This window comes from Rhinopithecus bieti, unplaced genomic scaffold, assembly GCF_001698545.2.
Source record: "Rhinopithecus bieti isolate Rb0 unplaced genomic scaffold, ASM169854v2 scaffold_13029, whole genome shotgun sequence".
In the NCBI taxonomy this organism is placed as follows: domain Eukaryota; kingdom Metazoa; phylum Chordata; class Mammalia; order Primates; family Cercopithecidae; genus Rhinopithecus; species Rhinopithecus bieti.
In genome coordinates, this window is record NW_016807982.1 from 1,262,015 (window position 1) to 1,278,554 (window position 16,540).

At 44.3% G+C, this 16,540-nt stretch overlaps 1 protein-coding gene across 1 annotated transcript in view; it reads right to left on the reverse strand.

The window, feature by feature from the left end:
- CSMD2 (CUB and Sushi multiple domains 2) overlaps positions 1-16,540 on the reverse strand; it is a gene marked incomplete at its 3' end in the record, with an annotated part of 670,449 nt that overhangs the window by 155,580 nt on the left and 498,329 nt on the right. Inside the window, 1 exon segment of the mRNA XM_017884421.1 lies at positions 12,280-12,406. Within this exon segment, the coding sequence (XP_017739910.1) occupies positions 12,280-12,406 (127 nt within the window).

Consider the following 16,540-nt stretch of genomic DNA (forward strand, 5'->3'; position numbering starts at 1 on the left):
GTTTTTCTAAACATCTCAGTAGGCTAAAAATTATATGTCTGTATTAGCTTCCTATGGATGCTGTAACATATTACAACAAACTTAGTGGCTTAAAACAACAGAAATTTGGCCAGGCATGGTGGCTAACGCCTGTAATCCCAGCACTTTGGGAGGCCGGGGCAGGTGGATCACCTGAGGTCAGGAGTTCTAGACCAGCCTGACCAACATGGTGAAACCCCGTCTCTACTAAAAGTACAAAAATTAGCCGGGTGTGGTGGTGGTTGCCTTTAACCCCAGGTACTCGGGAGGTTGAGGCAGGAGAATCACTTGAACCCAGGAGGTGGAGGTTGCAGTGAGCCAAGATCACGCCACTGCACTCCAGCCTGGGCAACAGAGCGAGAATCCAAATCAATCAATCAAACTAACAAACAAAAATAAACAAAACCAGAAATTTATTCTTTCATAGTTCTGGAGGCCAGACATCTGAAATCAGTATTGCTGTGCTTCAGTAGGGCCATGCCCCCTCTGGAAGCTCCAGAATAGACTCTATTCCTGCCTCTTCCAACTTCTGATGCTGTTGGCATTCCTTAGCTTATGGCTATATCACTCTAACCTCTACTATTGTCTTTGAATCACCTTCTCCTTTACGTGTACAAAACCTCCATCTTTCTCTTACAAAGTTGCATGTGGTTGCATCTAGGGCTCACCCAGATAATCCAGGATAGCCCCTTCATTTCAAAAATCCTTAATCACAGCTGCAGAGATCCTTGATCCAAAGAAGGCAATATTTCCAGGTTCCACGCATTAGAACCTGACATCTTTGGGGGGCCACCGTTCAGCCTACTACAATGTTTTTGTAAGTTCCTCAGGAAGCCTATGAGAGTCAATTTTATGTGGCTTTTGTGCATATCTGAGAATAATATGTCACCTTTGTAAGTGAATTATATTTCCTGGCTGAATCAACACTTCTTGGGACCAATAACACCACTGACTTCGGACTTTGGTATTATGTTAAAGAAAAGGAGTCTTAGGAGGGTTGGATTAGTTGTGGTGGTTTTGTAAATGAATATTTTATAGAATGAGGGATGACTGTGTACTTGCTTGTGTGAGTTGGTTTTGCCAAATGCTTGTAGGGATTTTTTATGCTCCATCCTGAGCTCCTATACCCTTGGTCTGCTCCAGAGGTTGCCTCTGCCTCCTGCTTTCCCTTCTACCTCACCCAAGGCCTAGAGCCCTGAATTATTTTGTGGAGTAAGCACTCCCACCCCTTGCAATGATTTCATTTTTCATCACATTATATCTAATTTAATTTTTGTCTGGAAATTCAATGAATCCTTTCACTTCACTGAGAACATTTTAGCCCTGGTCACCCCACTCCCCATCTTTTCCCCAGGGGCGATGGTAGCCTTTTGTATTTTATTATTCCTTCTGCTCCGTTTCATTGCTGTTCTGCATTTGTGCTTCCTGGATTGGCACTCTGTCTTCCATGTTTGTCTACTTTTCATTACTTGGAGTCTAGCTTGTCTACTACTTCAATGCTTTTATTTCTTACAAGGCAAATGCTGCTGTCGTGGATTTTAGTTGTTACTGTGTGTTTAATTTCTTCGCATTCCTTTGTCACCTTCATCACTGTCTGTCTATCTCAGAATCTGTCCTCTCGCATTCCATCATCTATCTTCTATTGATCATCCATATTTCTTATATTCAAATGAGATTATTATGTCTATACCTATTTACATTTTCTTGTCTATTATAGTAAAACATTTTTAGAAAAAAAAAATTTGTATTTTTTTAGGGACATGTTTCTCTTTTAATGAATGGTATGTGTTAAGTGGCATCACACAAGTTTATTTTATGTATTTTTTGTTTATTTCTTTACTTATTTTTGGAAAGGGAGAGATCTATACTGGTTCAGTATGGTCAACCCACAGGGAATGTGCATTTCTTTGGTTGAACAGTTTATTCTCCTCCTGAGAGATGTTGGAATTAAGTTTTAGGATCTTAAACCGGTAGTCAAGTTGATGCATTCCGGCTAATTCAACTACTCAGTGTAGCTCGGTTGGATTATCGTATGAGGATAATTTGAAGTAGTTTGAGTTTCTTTCTCTAGAGGTGTTCCACGAAAAGTTGAATGGCCAGAGAGTGCCATCATTCTCAAAGCTACATTTATACCTACCAGGCTACCCACATCCTCTCCTTCAAAAAATGTTTACATTCCTTTTGGCTATTCCCTGATTTGTTGAAGCCTTAAATCTGACAAAGGAATACCCCACTGTGTGTTTGCTTCTCTGTTCAGTTCCTTTAGGAGGTCAGCTCTTGCAGTGTAAGTACATGGACCTTCTCTGTTTAAGGTTTAACTTGCTGTAGTTGCTCAGAAATAAACCCTCTGGAAGCTACTGAACCTGCAGCCATAATTCCTGGCAAGAGCTGTGAATGCAAGCTTCACTTCTGGTGCCTTCTGCCTCCTCTGGGCCAGCTGCCCACTTGCTGGCTGGAGGGAGGCAACACTGACCACAGTGGGGAATTGCTGCCCTGTGACTGATCTGAAATGACAGCAAGGGAATCCAGGCTTCAGGCACAACCAGATGTTTTTCTAGCCCAGCATCCTCCCAGGAAGACAAGTTCCACTGGGCAGGGGTCCTGGTTAATCAAAACCATGCCCCCCAATGCCTGCTGCATGGTGACCAAAATCTAAGAATGGAATTTTCAGTTTTCCCTATATGTTAATCATTAAGAAGTATCCATAAAGTTAAAAAACAAGGACTATTAGCCAAATATGAGCTTTATGGGCATCAGGAGCAGAAATCCGAGTGTCCAGAGTGAGAAGTTCTCCACCTTCCATGGGTCCCAGACCTCTGTAGGGAAAGCATGTCAGCAGAGGACTGTCTCCTCTCCCTTCCTCCTTCCCCCTCCATGAAGCCAGCCAACTATAGCTTCAACCCTAACGACATTTGCACGTACAAAATGACTCAGTTCTTTTGAATATAACCAGGATCCCTCAAATAGTGCTCCTAGGCTCCTCCCTGGCTTCCCAGCCAATTTATCCTCTGCACTGCTGCCACAGATCTTCCTGAAGCCCTCATATCCCCCCTAGACAATGAGCTCTTCCAGAAGCAGCTGTGTACATTCCTATCTTCCTCCCTTTCACATGCCTGGGAGGGCCTCACCTCCACCCCACATGGTGAGCTCCTATGGTTCTTTAAATTGTAAAAGTGCTTCCTCTCTGTAGTCCACTCCCAACTGCCATACAGAATTATGATCTGTCCTCGCAGACACTTTTCTATTATGTTTCGTGCATACTTCTACCATAGCAGATATCGCATTATCTTAGAATCTATAGCAGAAACTGCGGGTTGGCTGATCTGTGCTTCATTTCCAAACCTCTCATTTCTCTTTACTATCGAGGTTCTAAAAGCAAAGCAAAATCGATTTCCCACTTTTCCCCTGCCAGGCGTGGCAAGTTCTAACTAATGAGATATAGGACAATATCTCTAAGGATAGTGGTCTTTCCCAAATACACAAGCAAACTTTCATTAGGAGAGAGCTCTGTGCCCTTTCCTCTTCCCTCTTCTTTTAGACTGGAACACAGACATAATGTCTGGAGCTGCGGCAGCCAACTAGGTAGCCATGAGGATGAAAATCTCGGGATGGCAGAGCAAGAAGAAAGGTTATGGCTTCCTGAGCAGTGGTACCAAGTGTGGATGGGACTTTCAGATTCTTGTTCCAGGAGAAAAATGAACCCCCATCTGTTGAAGCCAGCTTTAGTCCGTTTTTCTATTTTCATTCCTAACTGATATAATTTCTATCTATAATACGGAGACCTTCAAGGGGAAAAGCTGTTTCTTATTTATATTTATACCCCCGTGCCTGGCAGCATGCCCAGCACTGAGTAAATGCTCCAAGTTTTTAAATTGAACTGAAAGTTGTTACTGTCTTTAAAATGTTCCAACAGCTCCTTATTATGCTGAGAAATCCATTCAGAGTTCTCATCTTGGCCTTCAGTGTGTAAAGACTCCTCTTTACCACACAGCCTTATTTGCCCACATGCATGCAGCTCCAGCCACGTCAAGTGAGTGCCCTTTCATGGTCAGATCCTATATTTTCACCTATGTTCATGCCTTTGCTCTCCTACCCCTACCTGGAAAGATTGCCTCTACAGTCCCAGGCAGAACTTCTCTCTCTCTTCTCTGTTACTGAACTCCATTGCTTGGCTTGCACTTATAGCATTTATTTTATCTTGGAGGTAGCTGTCTGTTTGACTATTTCCCCACTAGAATGTGAACTCTTGGCAGACAAGGCTTGGCCTTGGTCTGGTCTTTGTGTTTCCAACTGCACAGCATCACACAGTCTCTGGCACAGAGCAGGTATTCAATGCATATTTTGTTAGATAGAATCAGACCACAGCCTGAATGGCAGACTGGAAAGAGCAAAGACTGACGTTAGACAGAACATGTTCAAAATCCACAATCCGGGGTGATTGTGAGATCTCAAGGAAGGTCATTTATCCTTTCTGGGCCTTGATGATCTCATCTATAAAATGGGGACAGTAATAACTGATTCAGAACCTGGTGTGCTATAGGTATTTGATAAATGTCAGATAGAGGCGCAGGACCAAGAGCAAAAGGCTTTCCCTCCCTTTCTTATCCAAGTTTTATCTGAGCTGGCCCACTGATTATTAAAAACCAAACCAAACCAAACCAAACCAAACCAAACCAAACCAAAACAAAACCCTCCAGCTCAACACTAGAAGGTGAGAAGAGGTTCCACTCCTACAGGATGAAACTTCTGTGTTCTATGTACGGATGACACAGGCAAGGGTGACAGGGAGAGAGCAGCTCATGGGTCTGCCCTCCTGCTGTCAGCTGCCAGGCCTGGATGGAGTGCATTGGCCCATCCGCCCCATTCTTCTATTCCACTCTTGTCACACACATCCAAGCAGGACCCATTTTCCAGCTTGGACCACACCCAAGGGTAAGCCTGACCATAGATTCCTGCAGCCAACCACTTCGCCTCTTGGGCACTCCTGGGAAGGGACCATCCTTGCCCAGCTTGCTGGAGCAAACCTGGCTACAAATCCCTCTGGTCACCTCCAGTGCTTGATCAGGGCTTAAGCAGGGTAGGGAGATGCGCCTGAAAGGCTTCTCCTGTCTGTGCCCCTGGAAATAACCTCATGGGCTAGCCTGCTGCCTAGCCCATGTCCCTTCCCATCTGGCATACCTGCTCCCACCCACAGTATAGCACCCACCACCTGAGATCCTTTAGGGGTGACTTACAGCCTGCTGTGCTTAGGAATACTCTGTTTGGGTAAAATTGACAATCCACCTAGCTTCAAGTGGGAGTTCTCATCATTTGGGAATTACATGCCAGTCATGTTCTAGGTGCTTTATATATGCTCACTCAATCCTCATGGCAACCTTAAGGAGAGTACCCTCTTTAATTATCATCTTAAAGATAAGAGAACTGAGGAACAGAGGGCTTAAAGAGCTCCCTGAGCAACATAGCAAATAAGAGTGGCAGGTAGGCTGGTACCAGAGTCCAGCTCTTAGTTATGACTTGATAGTCAATAAACAATAAAACTCATGGGACATAAAGAATCCAGCTGAATAATCAAACCAAATGGCTCAAGGGCAAAATGCAGCTGACGCAGGGAAAAACAGACAACATTGTAAAACAAAACACAAATAGTATTCTCAGAGATACAAGATGATAACATATTGATAAAAACAAAAGTAGGCTGTCAAGAGTAGTCTAGAAACAGAAAAGTAGTTTCCTCGAAATAAAACAGAAGCAAGATTTCCAAAATAAAAAGAGGCTAAAGAACAGGATAATTACTGTTGAGAACCGAAGTAATGAAAACACAAGATCACTGGCAGAATAAAAACGGGATATAGAACTTTGAAATCACTAGAAGAAAAAGCCAATTACAACAGATCAGCTAACAACAGGAAGAGTTAACAATAAAAAAAGCAATACAGAAGCATAATGTATTTTGTTTGAAAGAAAGCATAATACATTTTATGTAAAAGAAATATAGTCCCTTGTACTCCTTTCATATTCTTCAATGCCCATGGAACATACATAAAACAAATACATTCAAAAAGTAAAAAAAGGCACAACGCAGTCAAAATAAAAATAACGAAAACCATACAAAATCTATAAACCACTTAGTAACTGAAAAAAATTCTTAAATATTCTTGGATTTAAGAGAAACCTAAATGAGTTATTGACTAGAAATGAGCCCAGTTGAACACTCTATATGAAAAAGACAAATTGTCCAAACAAAAAACACACAAAGAACCAGAAGCAGCAAAGACAATTAAATATCCTATCGTCCATCTAAGTGGTGAAGACTAAAAGTATTGACAATGTCTAGTGATACTGTGTGGGGTAGCAGGCCTTCTCATAGACTTCTGGTGGACTCATAAATTGCTATAATATCTAGAGGAAATTTTGAGGTTACGTATCAAAATTTGCCTCCTAAAAATATATCCTAAGGAAATAAATGGACAACTGTTCGAAGATTCAGGAATAAGAATGTTGGAGTGAAAAGCTGAAAAGATTCACTTATTCAACAGGTGAATGGTTAAATAAATTATGGTGATGCATATAATATAATTCTCTGTACCCATCAAACAGGATGAGGTAGATCTATATACATTGACATGATGAGATGGTGACATATGATCAAGTAGTAAAACAAAAAACAAGTTACTGGATGTGGATGAACTTGGTTTAGAAACACGTGTATTACATTTGCTTTACGTACATATTGGCACACAAAATATCCAAAAGAATAAGTAGAGCAAACAGACATTAATAGTTATTTTATGTGGGATGTGAGGAGGGGTAAGACTACAGAGTAAGACTGTAGAAACGTTTCATTTCAAGTTTATACATTTCTTTGTTTAAATTTTGAATTTTTAAAAAATGATTATCTGGCTGGGTGCAGTGGCTCACACCTATAATCCCAGCACTTTGGGAGCTCGAGGCAGGAGAATCACTTGAGGCCAAGAGTTCGAGACCAGCCTGGCCAACATGGTGAAACCCCGTCTCTACAAAAATTAGCCAGGCGTGATGGCGCTCGCCTATAATCCCAGCTACTTGGGAGGCTGAGGCATGAGAATTGCTTGAGCCTGGGAAGTGGGGGTTGCAGTGAGCTGAGACAGTGCCACTGTATTCCAGCCTGGGCGATAGAACAAGACTGTCCAACCCCCTCCCAAAAAAGAGTACCTAATTTGTATATAGAAAAATTCTATAAAGATATTCCCAATAAAAAAGATAATAACTAAATAAGGACTCAAACACAAAGGGGCTTTTTGTGTTTGTCTAATTATGAATGTGAGTTATCCTAACTTTGCTGCTGGTTATTCAAGACAGGTGTGTGTGTGTGTATGTGTGTGTGTATGTGTGTGTGTGTGTGTGTGTTGGGGGTTGAGGGAGAGGGAGGGAGAGGAGAAAGAGACAGAGAGGGAGGGTAGGAGAGGGAGAGAGAGAGAGGGAAAGAAGGAGGGAAGGGGAGGGAAAGGGGGAGGACTGAGTAAGCACACAAGTACTGCTGTACGTGTGCATGCTATGCACACTAGTTGGGATGGCAGGCTGGGGTGGCGGAATGAGGAAGGGACAGTGTCTTGCCACCCTATCTCCATCTTTCTGCAGTTCTCAATGAAACTGGGAAGACCTTACTTCACATTAGCTCCTTTGAGGTTGCTGTGGCTCCAAGAAGCCATCCAGACTAAGGACTGATGTTATCTTTACCTTCTTTGGACTATTTTCCATTTTGGGATCCTCAGCGTACCCCCCATTGTGGGCGGCAAGCCACCCAGGTGCCAAGGCAAGAGACGGAGGGCACAAGCTGTTCCAGTATAATAAAATACATAAAATAAGAATAGTTATACTAGATATAGATCATAGATATGATTATATATGAATATCATTAATCATTAGTTTGTAGCAATTACTCTTTATTCCAATATTATAATAATCCTTGCTCTTACAATCATAACCCAGGAAAAACCAGGTCATGTATATAGGAGCTGAGGGGACATAGTGAGAAGTGACCAGAAGACAGGAGTGCGAGCCTTCTGTTATGCCCGGGCAGGGCCACCAGAGGGCTCCTTGGTCTAGCGGTAACGCCAGCGTCTGGGAAGACACCCGTTGCCAAGCAGACCATGGTCTAGCGGTAGCATCAGTGTCAAGGAAAAACACCCACTAAGCACTTAGCAGACGGGAAAAGGGTGTCTCCCTTTCCCCAGGGGAGTTTAGAGAAGATTCTGCTCCACCACCTCCTGTGGAGTGCCTGACTAATGTCAGGCCCACCCCCCGTTATCCGGAGGCCTAACTGTCTCCCTGTGATGCTGTGCTTCAGTGGTCATGCTCCTAGTCTGCCTTCATGTTCCATCCTGTACACCTGGCTCTGCCTTCTAGATAGCAGTAGCAAATTAGTGAAAGTACTAAAAGTCTTTGATATGCAGAAATAATGGCGTAAGCGGTTTCTCTCTCTCTCCCTCTCTCTGCCTTGGCTGCCAAGCAGGGAAGGGCCCCCTGTCCAATGGACACGTGACCCATGTGACCTTACCTATCATTGGAGATGGCTCACACTCCTTACCCTGCCCCTTTGTCTTGTATCCAATAAATATTAGCGCAGCCCCGCATTCGGGGCCACTACCGGTCTCCGCGTCTTGGTGGTGGCGGTCCCCTGGGCCCAACTGCCTTTTCTTTTATCTCTTTGTCTTGTGTCTATATTTCTACAATCTCTTGTCTCCGCGTACAGGGAGAAAAACCCATCGACCCTATGGAGCTGGTCCCTACATCCCATGACTTCATATTTCTTGCCGTGTTACTCTGGAGAGGACGTTTCCTGTATTTGTTTTGATCTTGTCTTCCTGAGGGCTAGAAAGGGCATCTCCTGTCTCCCCTCCACCCCCATAGCCACCATTCTCATCAGTGAAAACAGTCCTCACTACTGCCCAGAAATCCATTTATCAACTTCTTGTAATTTCCTTGTGTCAGCCACACCTAGATCTGCTCTGCTCTCTTTAATTCCCAGAGAATTAGTGCTGTGCCTTTTAGGTGGGTTACGGCTACTATGCCATGGATGAACACATCCTTCTCTTTAGAGGATGTGTGCCAAAGCACCTAGAAATGAAGTATGATGATGTTGACGGTGTACTTTCCAGTGGCTCAGCAAAAAGGAAAACAAAAGGATGGAAAGAGAAGAACAAAGAAAGCACATAAGCATATATGGCAAAATAGTAACGCCATTTGGGTGTAGGTAGTAGGTACGCATGTACTTGGTATACTATTGTCATAAACAGTAGTTGAGAAAAGTCGGTGTGATCACTTGAATTTTCCCTGAATTTTCTCTTCTTCTCCATCTCCACTGCCACTGCCCGGCTTCCGGCCTCCTTGTCTGTCCCCAGCCACACTCTGGAGACAGCCTCCTCACTGTGCTTACAGGCCCAGCCTGTCCCACTCCGCCCATTCTCCACAAAACTGCCAGGAGCTGTCCAAACGCAGCATCACAGCCCCAAGGCCCTCTGTGCTCCCTACAGCCTCCGCCACCAGCTTCTTCTCTCATGAAAGCTGCCACTCACCAAATTGCCGGTGATCATCCAGCTGCGGGAACCATTTCCAGCTCCTTGAGGCTGACCGCACTGCTTCACTCTCTGCCTAGAAGCTCATTACCCTCCCACCCACCTTCCTCCTTGGCTACCTGGCAACCTCCTCTCCCTCCTTCAGGACTCAGCTCTAGGGTCACCTTTTCCAGTATGACTCCTCCCATCTCCTCCTGTCCTGCTTTTCCATTCCCCTTCCTCCTTGTGCCACCACCTTGTTCTGGACTGACATGTGTGTCTGCTCTTTGTGAACCACGGCCACGTCTCATTCATTTATATAATGCCAGCACCTCGCACAGGCACAGCCAGGTAGTAAACAAACAGATATTTGTGAATATGAGGGAATGAATGCATCAATGAATGATGCTCCAAGTGAAGAAAGTGAAAAAACCTCTTGATTTGCACATGTATATACTAAAGTGAAGTAGTCATTATGTTCTTGATCCACTCATTGTTCAATCACTAGTCACTGAGGAACTATCACAGATCCACTAGGCATAAAACTACCTTTATACTTGGGTCTTGCTTCATTCATTCTTTCATTCATCAAACACTTGACACTTGTTGAGCCAGGGGCACTGGGCTAAGAGCTGGGAGACCTGCAAAGATGAATCAGGCAGAGACCACAGTTCCTGGAGGGGAGGTAACGCATGAGCATAAATAAAGGAGAAAAGTGGTCAGTGTCATCAGGAAAATATAGGCAGCAGGCAATGGAAGTTCCGAAGAGGCGGAAAGGACTCCTAGGAGCCCTGTAAGAGAGGGGGTGAGGGATGAGCTCCTGGGCGAGCTGACATTTGCACTTGACTTTGAGGGATGGAGAATTTTAGATGTAAGCCTTTGGAGGGAGGAGGGCATTCCAGAGGAAGGGCGGAGTAGAAACAAAGGCCCTGACCTAGGCCATGTACAGGGGTCACCAATAATTTTGCCTTGTCAGAATGTCACTGAAGAGAAGTGGTGGAAAATGAGGTTGGGAAGGGAGGTTGAAGTTGCTGTAGCCTCAAAGGCCAGAGTAAAATGTTTAGCTTTTATTCTGTAAGTGTGGGGTGGCCACGGAAAGTTTCTAATCAGAGGGTGAACTGATCAGGTATGCTTCCAGAAGGTTATCCCAGCAGTGCTGTGCAGGATGAATGTGTATATTTAACTTGTCCCCCTAATAATGCAAAGTCCCTATGTACGCTGTTGACCTTATTTTGCTCAGAGTTTAGCTAAAAAATCTGTACATAGTAAACACTTAATACATTTCTTTAACATTAATTGAACTGTGTACATCAGTGAATATCTACATTTCTTGCAGCAACACACCCATTCATTCAGCCAGTTCTCCTTAATTGGAAACTCTTACATGCAGCACTCTTCTCCTAGCTACACTTTTGTTCCTTTTCTTGGCTCCTCACTGTTCCAAATCCTTAGCACTTACCTCCTGGATCATTGTAACAGACTCCTGATGGTGCCTCCCCATGAACTCTCTACACTGCAAATAACCCTGGTGGACCGACCCTGCTCAAGAAACTTCCATGGCTCCCTCTTAGTTATTGGCATTTAAGATGCTCCATAACCAGGCCATACTTTAACCCTACCTATCTCCCATTCCTTATCCATGTGTTTCCCCTACTGCAGCCAGACTGTTTCCTCTCCAATTCCCTTATTCTATCCTCCTTTCATACCTCTGCTCATACTGCTACCCTAACCTGCTCTTTTCCTCCTAACTCACCTGAGCCACGGCTCAAGGCCCCGTTTTGCCAGCAGTACAATAGTGTGAAGGTTCACAAAGACCTGGGTTCAGATCTCAGAGTTTTGATTTCCTGTGCAAACTTAATAGCGCTATGCATCCTCTTGGAATCTGAGTTTTCTCATCTACAAAATGGGAAGTACAATAATGTCTATTTGCTATTAGGGCTTATTATTATCATTATCAATAGGGCTATTGTGGGGAGTTAATAATGCAGGCTCTGTGCTCAGTAAACGGTGATGGTTCTTTCTCCTCTGAATCCTTGAAATTCCAATAAGGAATTCCTGGAAGGAAGTTACATCTTGATGGCATACCTATTTTGAAGGAAGTTATCTTTTGAAGAAGTATATACCGCTGCTAGTCTTTTGCTATTTACTTCCTCCACAACTCAAAAATACAAGCATTTCTGTCCTCATTTTAAAGATGAGGAAACAGCCTGAAAAAGGGAAGCAATCTGCCAGGGGCCATACTGCTAAAGCTGAGTTAGCGCTTGCTAACTGTCAGAAATAACCACAGCAGCTGTTATTAAATATTCACTATGTTCCAAGTACTACACTGAGCATATTACATGCAATATCTCATTCAAGTGCTTTATCCTGAGATCCACACTCTATAGAAGAGGACAATGAGATGCAGAGAGGATAAGGAACTTTTCCAAAGTCCTGCAAACAGTACATGGAAGGGTTGGATTCAAATGGGGGTCTGCATGCCTTCAATCCATGCCCTTGGCTACTCTGCTGTAACTGTGCTATCTGGGCCAGTGAGGTGTATGGACTTGGCATGAAGCCCTGAGAGGCTGAGACTGACCTTTCCAGATTTTTTCAGGCATCCAGCATAGCAACCACCATTGATCACAAGGTTCTCCAGGTGAGGCAGGTGGGTCAGGCACTAGCTGGATGGCCTGGTGATGATGCCGATGATGCCTCCCCTGAACAACTCGCCAGCCCTGACACTTACCCAATGGTGCAGCCGGCCTCTGCTTCGATGGTCCAGATGCAGTTGAGATTGTGTTCATAGGGAGCTGGATACCCAGGTGACAGCACCTGCCCCGACACCTCTCCTTTTACTGTCCCTCCACACTCGGCTGAAAGAAATCCCAAAAGAGTGAGCTTCACGAGGTGGCCTGACCTGCCAGCAGTCACTCAGCAGCTCCTTTTGCCTGTTTGCTCCTGAATCTCTCTCATTCATTCCAAGTGACTGAGCACAGCATATTAAAAAGTCCCTGGATGAGACTTATATCCAGAACCTATAAAGAACCCCTACAAATCAACAACAAAAAGATGAATAACCCAATTTTAAAAAGGCAAAGGATTTGAATAAACATTTCTCCAAAGAGGATATATAAATAGCCAATACATACATGAAAAGATGTTTAACATTGTTAGTCATTAGGGAAATACAAATCAAACCCACAATGAGATATCACTTCACATCCACTGGGATGTCTGTGGTCAGAAAGACTATACAAGCGTAGGTGGGGATGTGGAGAAACTGGAACTCTCATCGTTACTGATGGAAATGTAAAATGGTGCAGCTGCTTTCAAAAACAAGTTGGTGGTTCCTCAAAATGTTAAACATAGTCACCATATGACCTAGCAATTCTGCTCTTAGGCATATATCCAAGATAAATGAAAACATGTTCACATAAAAACTTGAACATGAATGTTCATAACAACGTTATTCATAGTTATCAAAAAGTGTAAACAAACCAAATGTCTATCAACTGATGAATGAATAAACAAAAAGTGGCATAACCATGCAATGGAATAGTATTCAACCACAAAAAGGAATCAAGGCAGCCGGACACAGTGGCTCACACTTGTAATCCCAGCATTCTGGGAGGCTGAGGTAGGTGGATTACCTTCAGTTGGGAGTTTTAGACCAGCCTGACCAACATGGAGAAACCCCATCTCTACTAAAAACACAAAAAATTAGCCAGGATGGTGGCACGTGCCTGTAATCCCAGCTACTCAGGAGGCTTAGGTAGGAGAATCACTTGAACCCAGGAGGCAGAGGTTGTGGTGAGCCGAGATCGCACCATTGCACTCTAGCCTGGGCAACAAATGAGAAACTCCATCTCAAAACAACAACAACAACAACAACAACAACAACAACAACAACAACAAGGAATCCAGGCTTGATACATGCTACAATACAGATGAACTCTGAAAACATCAGTTAAGTGAAGGAAGTCAGACACATTGTGTGATTCCACTTATATGAAATACCTAGAATAGGCAAATCTTGGAGACAGACGGTACATTAGTGGTTGCCAGGGCCTGGGGGAGGGGACAACTGGGAGTGGCTGTTAATAGGCATGGGTTTTCTTCTGTGGGGGACAAAATGTTCAAAATTAGATTGTGGTGATGGCTGTACAACCCTGTGCATATACTACTCACATGGTTAGGCTTTGTGTCCCTACCCAAATTTCGCCTTGAATTGTAATCCCCAGGTGTTGAGGGAGGAACCTGGTGGGAGGTGATTGGATCGTGGAGGCAGTTTCCCTGTACTGTTCTCGTGATAGTGAGTGAGCTCTCACGAGATATGATGGTTTTATAAGTGTTTGACAAGTTCCTCCTTCTCTCACTTTTCTCTCTCCTGCCGCCTTGTAAAAAAGGTGCCTGCTTCCCCTTCCACCATGATTGTATGTTTCCTGAGGCTTCCCCAGCCCTGAGGAACTGTGAGTCAGTTAAACCTCTTCCCTTTACAAATTACCTTGTCTCAGGTAGTATCTTTATAGTGGTGTGCGAACAGACTAATATAATTACAAACAACTGAATTGTACACTGGTAAACAAAAACAGTCCCTGAATGGAGGGCTGATTGCCTATTCTGTGACCAACCTCCTCAAAGCCTCCTAGGGAGGAACAAGCAAGTACTTCAACCTGCTTCTTGATAGCAACAGGACCTCTGCTAGCTGCCAGGACAGCAGAGATCAGCAAGATACTGCCCTCCTCTGGAAGAGTTTACCATCTAGTAGAGAAGACAGCCACACTGTGTGCTATGCGTCCTAATAGCAAGTGGTAGCAGAAGCGACCAATCTCCCTAAGCAAAGGACAGCGAGAGTCAGGGAGGGTGCTGGTCTCAAATGAACCTTGAAGGAGAAGCAAGAGTTGACCAGGTTGGGTGGATGGCAAGGGTAGGATGGGAAGGAGGGCACTGCAGAGAGACAGAGAAGAGTAACTGCAAAGTTCCTGGAAGTGAGGAAGAGCACGGCAGGCTGGAGGCCAGGGTATGAGATAGGGAGAGGGGGGAGATGGGACTGGAAAGGTGAGGAAGCATCACAGGTTGAAGGACCTTGGATACCAGGCTGTCATATATTTACTGTTCCAGGAAAGAACTGCAGTGTTTATATGCGTGAGTTAATTGACTGCGTGACACATCAGTGAACTTTGCATGTTAGAAGAAGTCACTGTGGTGGCAGTATGAGGGGGTACAGCAGGGGTAAAACTGGAGGTAGGGAGGCAAGTGAAGAGGTCTACATTCCCCATTGGAACAATCACTGAAGTCAGAAGCTGGGGGTTCTTCCTGGCCTTCTCCTTTTTCCCCGACATCTAATCTCCCTCTGAGACCCAGTTGCTAAACCTGTGTGATATTATTCATGTTTGACTCTACTCCCCCCACATTGCTGGAATCTTGACTCAGACCCTCACCATCTCTAGGCTGGCACAGTTGCCCACACTCTAGGCAGTGCTATCAACAGATCTTTATCAAATGCAAACAAGTGACTGCTTGCATTCACTCCCCAAATGAAGTCTAAGCTTTTCAGTAGAGCCCACTGAGCCCACCAGAGTGGCTCCCTTTGGCCTCTCTGAACTCTTTGGTCCAGCCTGATGAAGTCCACATCCAAGCTCTATTTGGATGGAGGACCTGAATAAACATCCTCGCTATGACACCTTTTGTGGCATACCTCCCCTCCCCAGGTAGAACTGACAGTGCCCTCCTTTGTGTCTCCATTACAATGTGAATAGATTTCTATTGTAGCATGTGTAACATGTTATTAAAATCATGTCTATTTCCTCCACAAGACTATGAGCTCCTTGGCAGCAGGGAGCTTGTCTTATATCTGCACATCAAGTACCTAGTATACTGTTTGGCACATTATAGATGCTTAATGTTTATTGAATGAATGGATGGCTGGACAATCAAATGAATGGAAGCAGATTATTGCTTTCCATGCAAATTACTATAAGCATCTGAATCAAGGGAGAATGAGTACGAATGAAGAGGAGGATATTCATCGCAGAGCTATTTAGGAAAAGGAATAGTTGATTAGGCAAGATACTAGAAATAGAAGAAGGGATCAGGGTCACAGATGGAAGACTGATCCCTACCTGTTGCTATAAAGGACTCATCCAACATTTCATGGACCCCTTGGGTTCACACAGGACCACTAACGAAGGGCTGCAGGAGAGGCCCACTACCAGACCCTCTGCTCAAGCTTCACTGTGAGCCCTCTCTCCAAGGTGCTGTTGCGGTGGGAGGTGTGAACCTGACTGCAAGATGCCAGGCTGAATGGGGCCATGGCAGGGAGTAGGGTGCTGGTGAGAGGATGGACTACAATTGTGAGAAGGAGGCTTGACTGGTCCACAAACAGAGGAAGTAGCTAGAAAGGTGGGAGGGCATTATCCATGTCCTTGGTTAGAGCTTTCTTCCACATTCCAGACAGAGAAGGACCTCCTGCTTCCTGGGAAGTGAGGGTTTGGAGGTAGCAGCACTGGGAGCATATCATCATGGACAACTAGATACCCTACCTGGGGTCTGGCAGGTGGGCAGGATGGGGCTGAGTGGGCCAGCGTGTAGCAGATTCAACAACACTGAGAACATATAACTCTACTCTTTCTGGTCTTCTCCCTTCTTCCCACCCTAGAGCCTTGGCTTCTTTGTTTGGGCTGCAGAGTCCAGTCACTGAAGAATAAAACATTTGGATGTTTTAAGCTACAGCAGTCATTTGTGGTAGACCATGATGAAGTCGACCACAACATGACATATACAAAAATATGCACATAATCTCAAATACACAGCCTCATTCCTCTAGCAGGCTAGAGGCAGTCTCAATGGGGAAGACCTCCAAGGTTCTAGTGTAATTCTAAGCTTAAATGCTCTTATACTGCTTGAGTGAATCCAATAAGTCCAGTCCAACTGGCATATTTGATATTCAAAGTAATCTTACAGTGAATCCTTTCTGCAAAGCAAATAATTATCTTGTAATGTGAGTC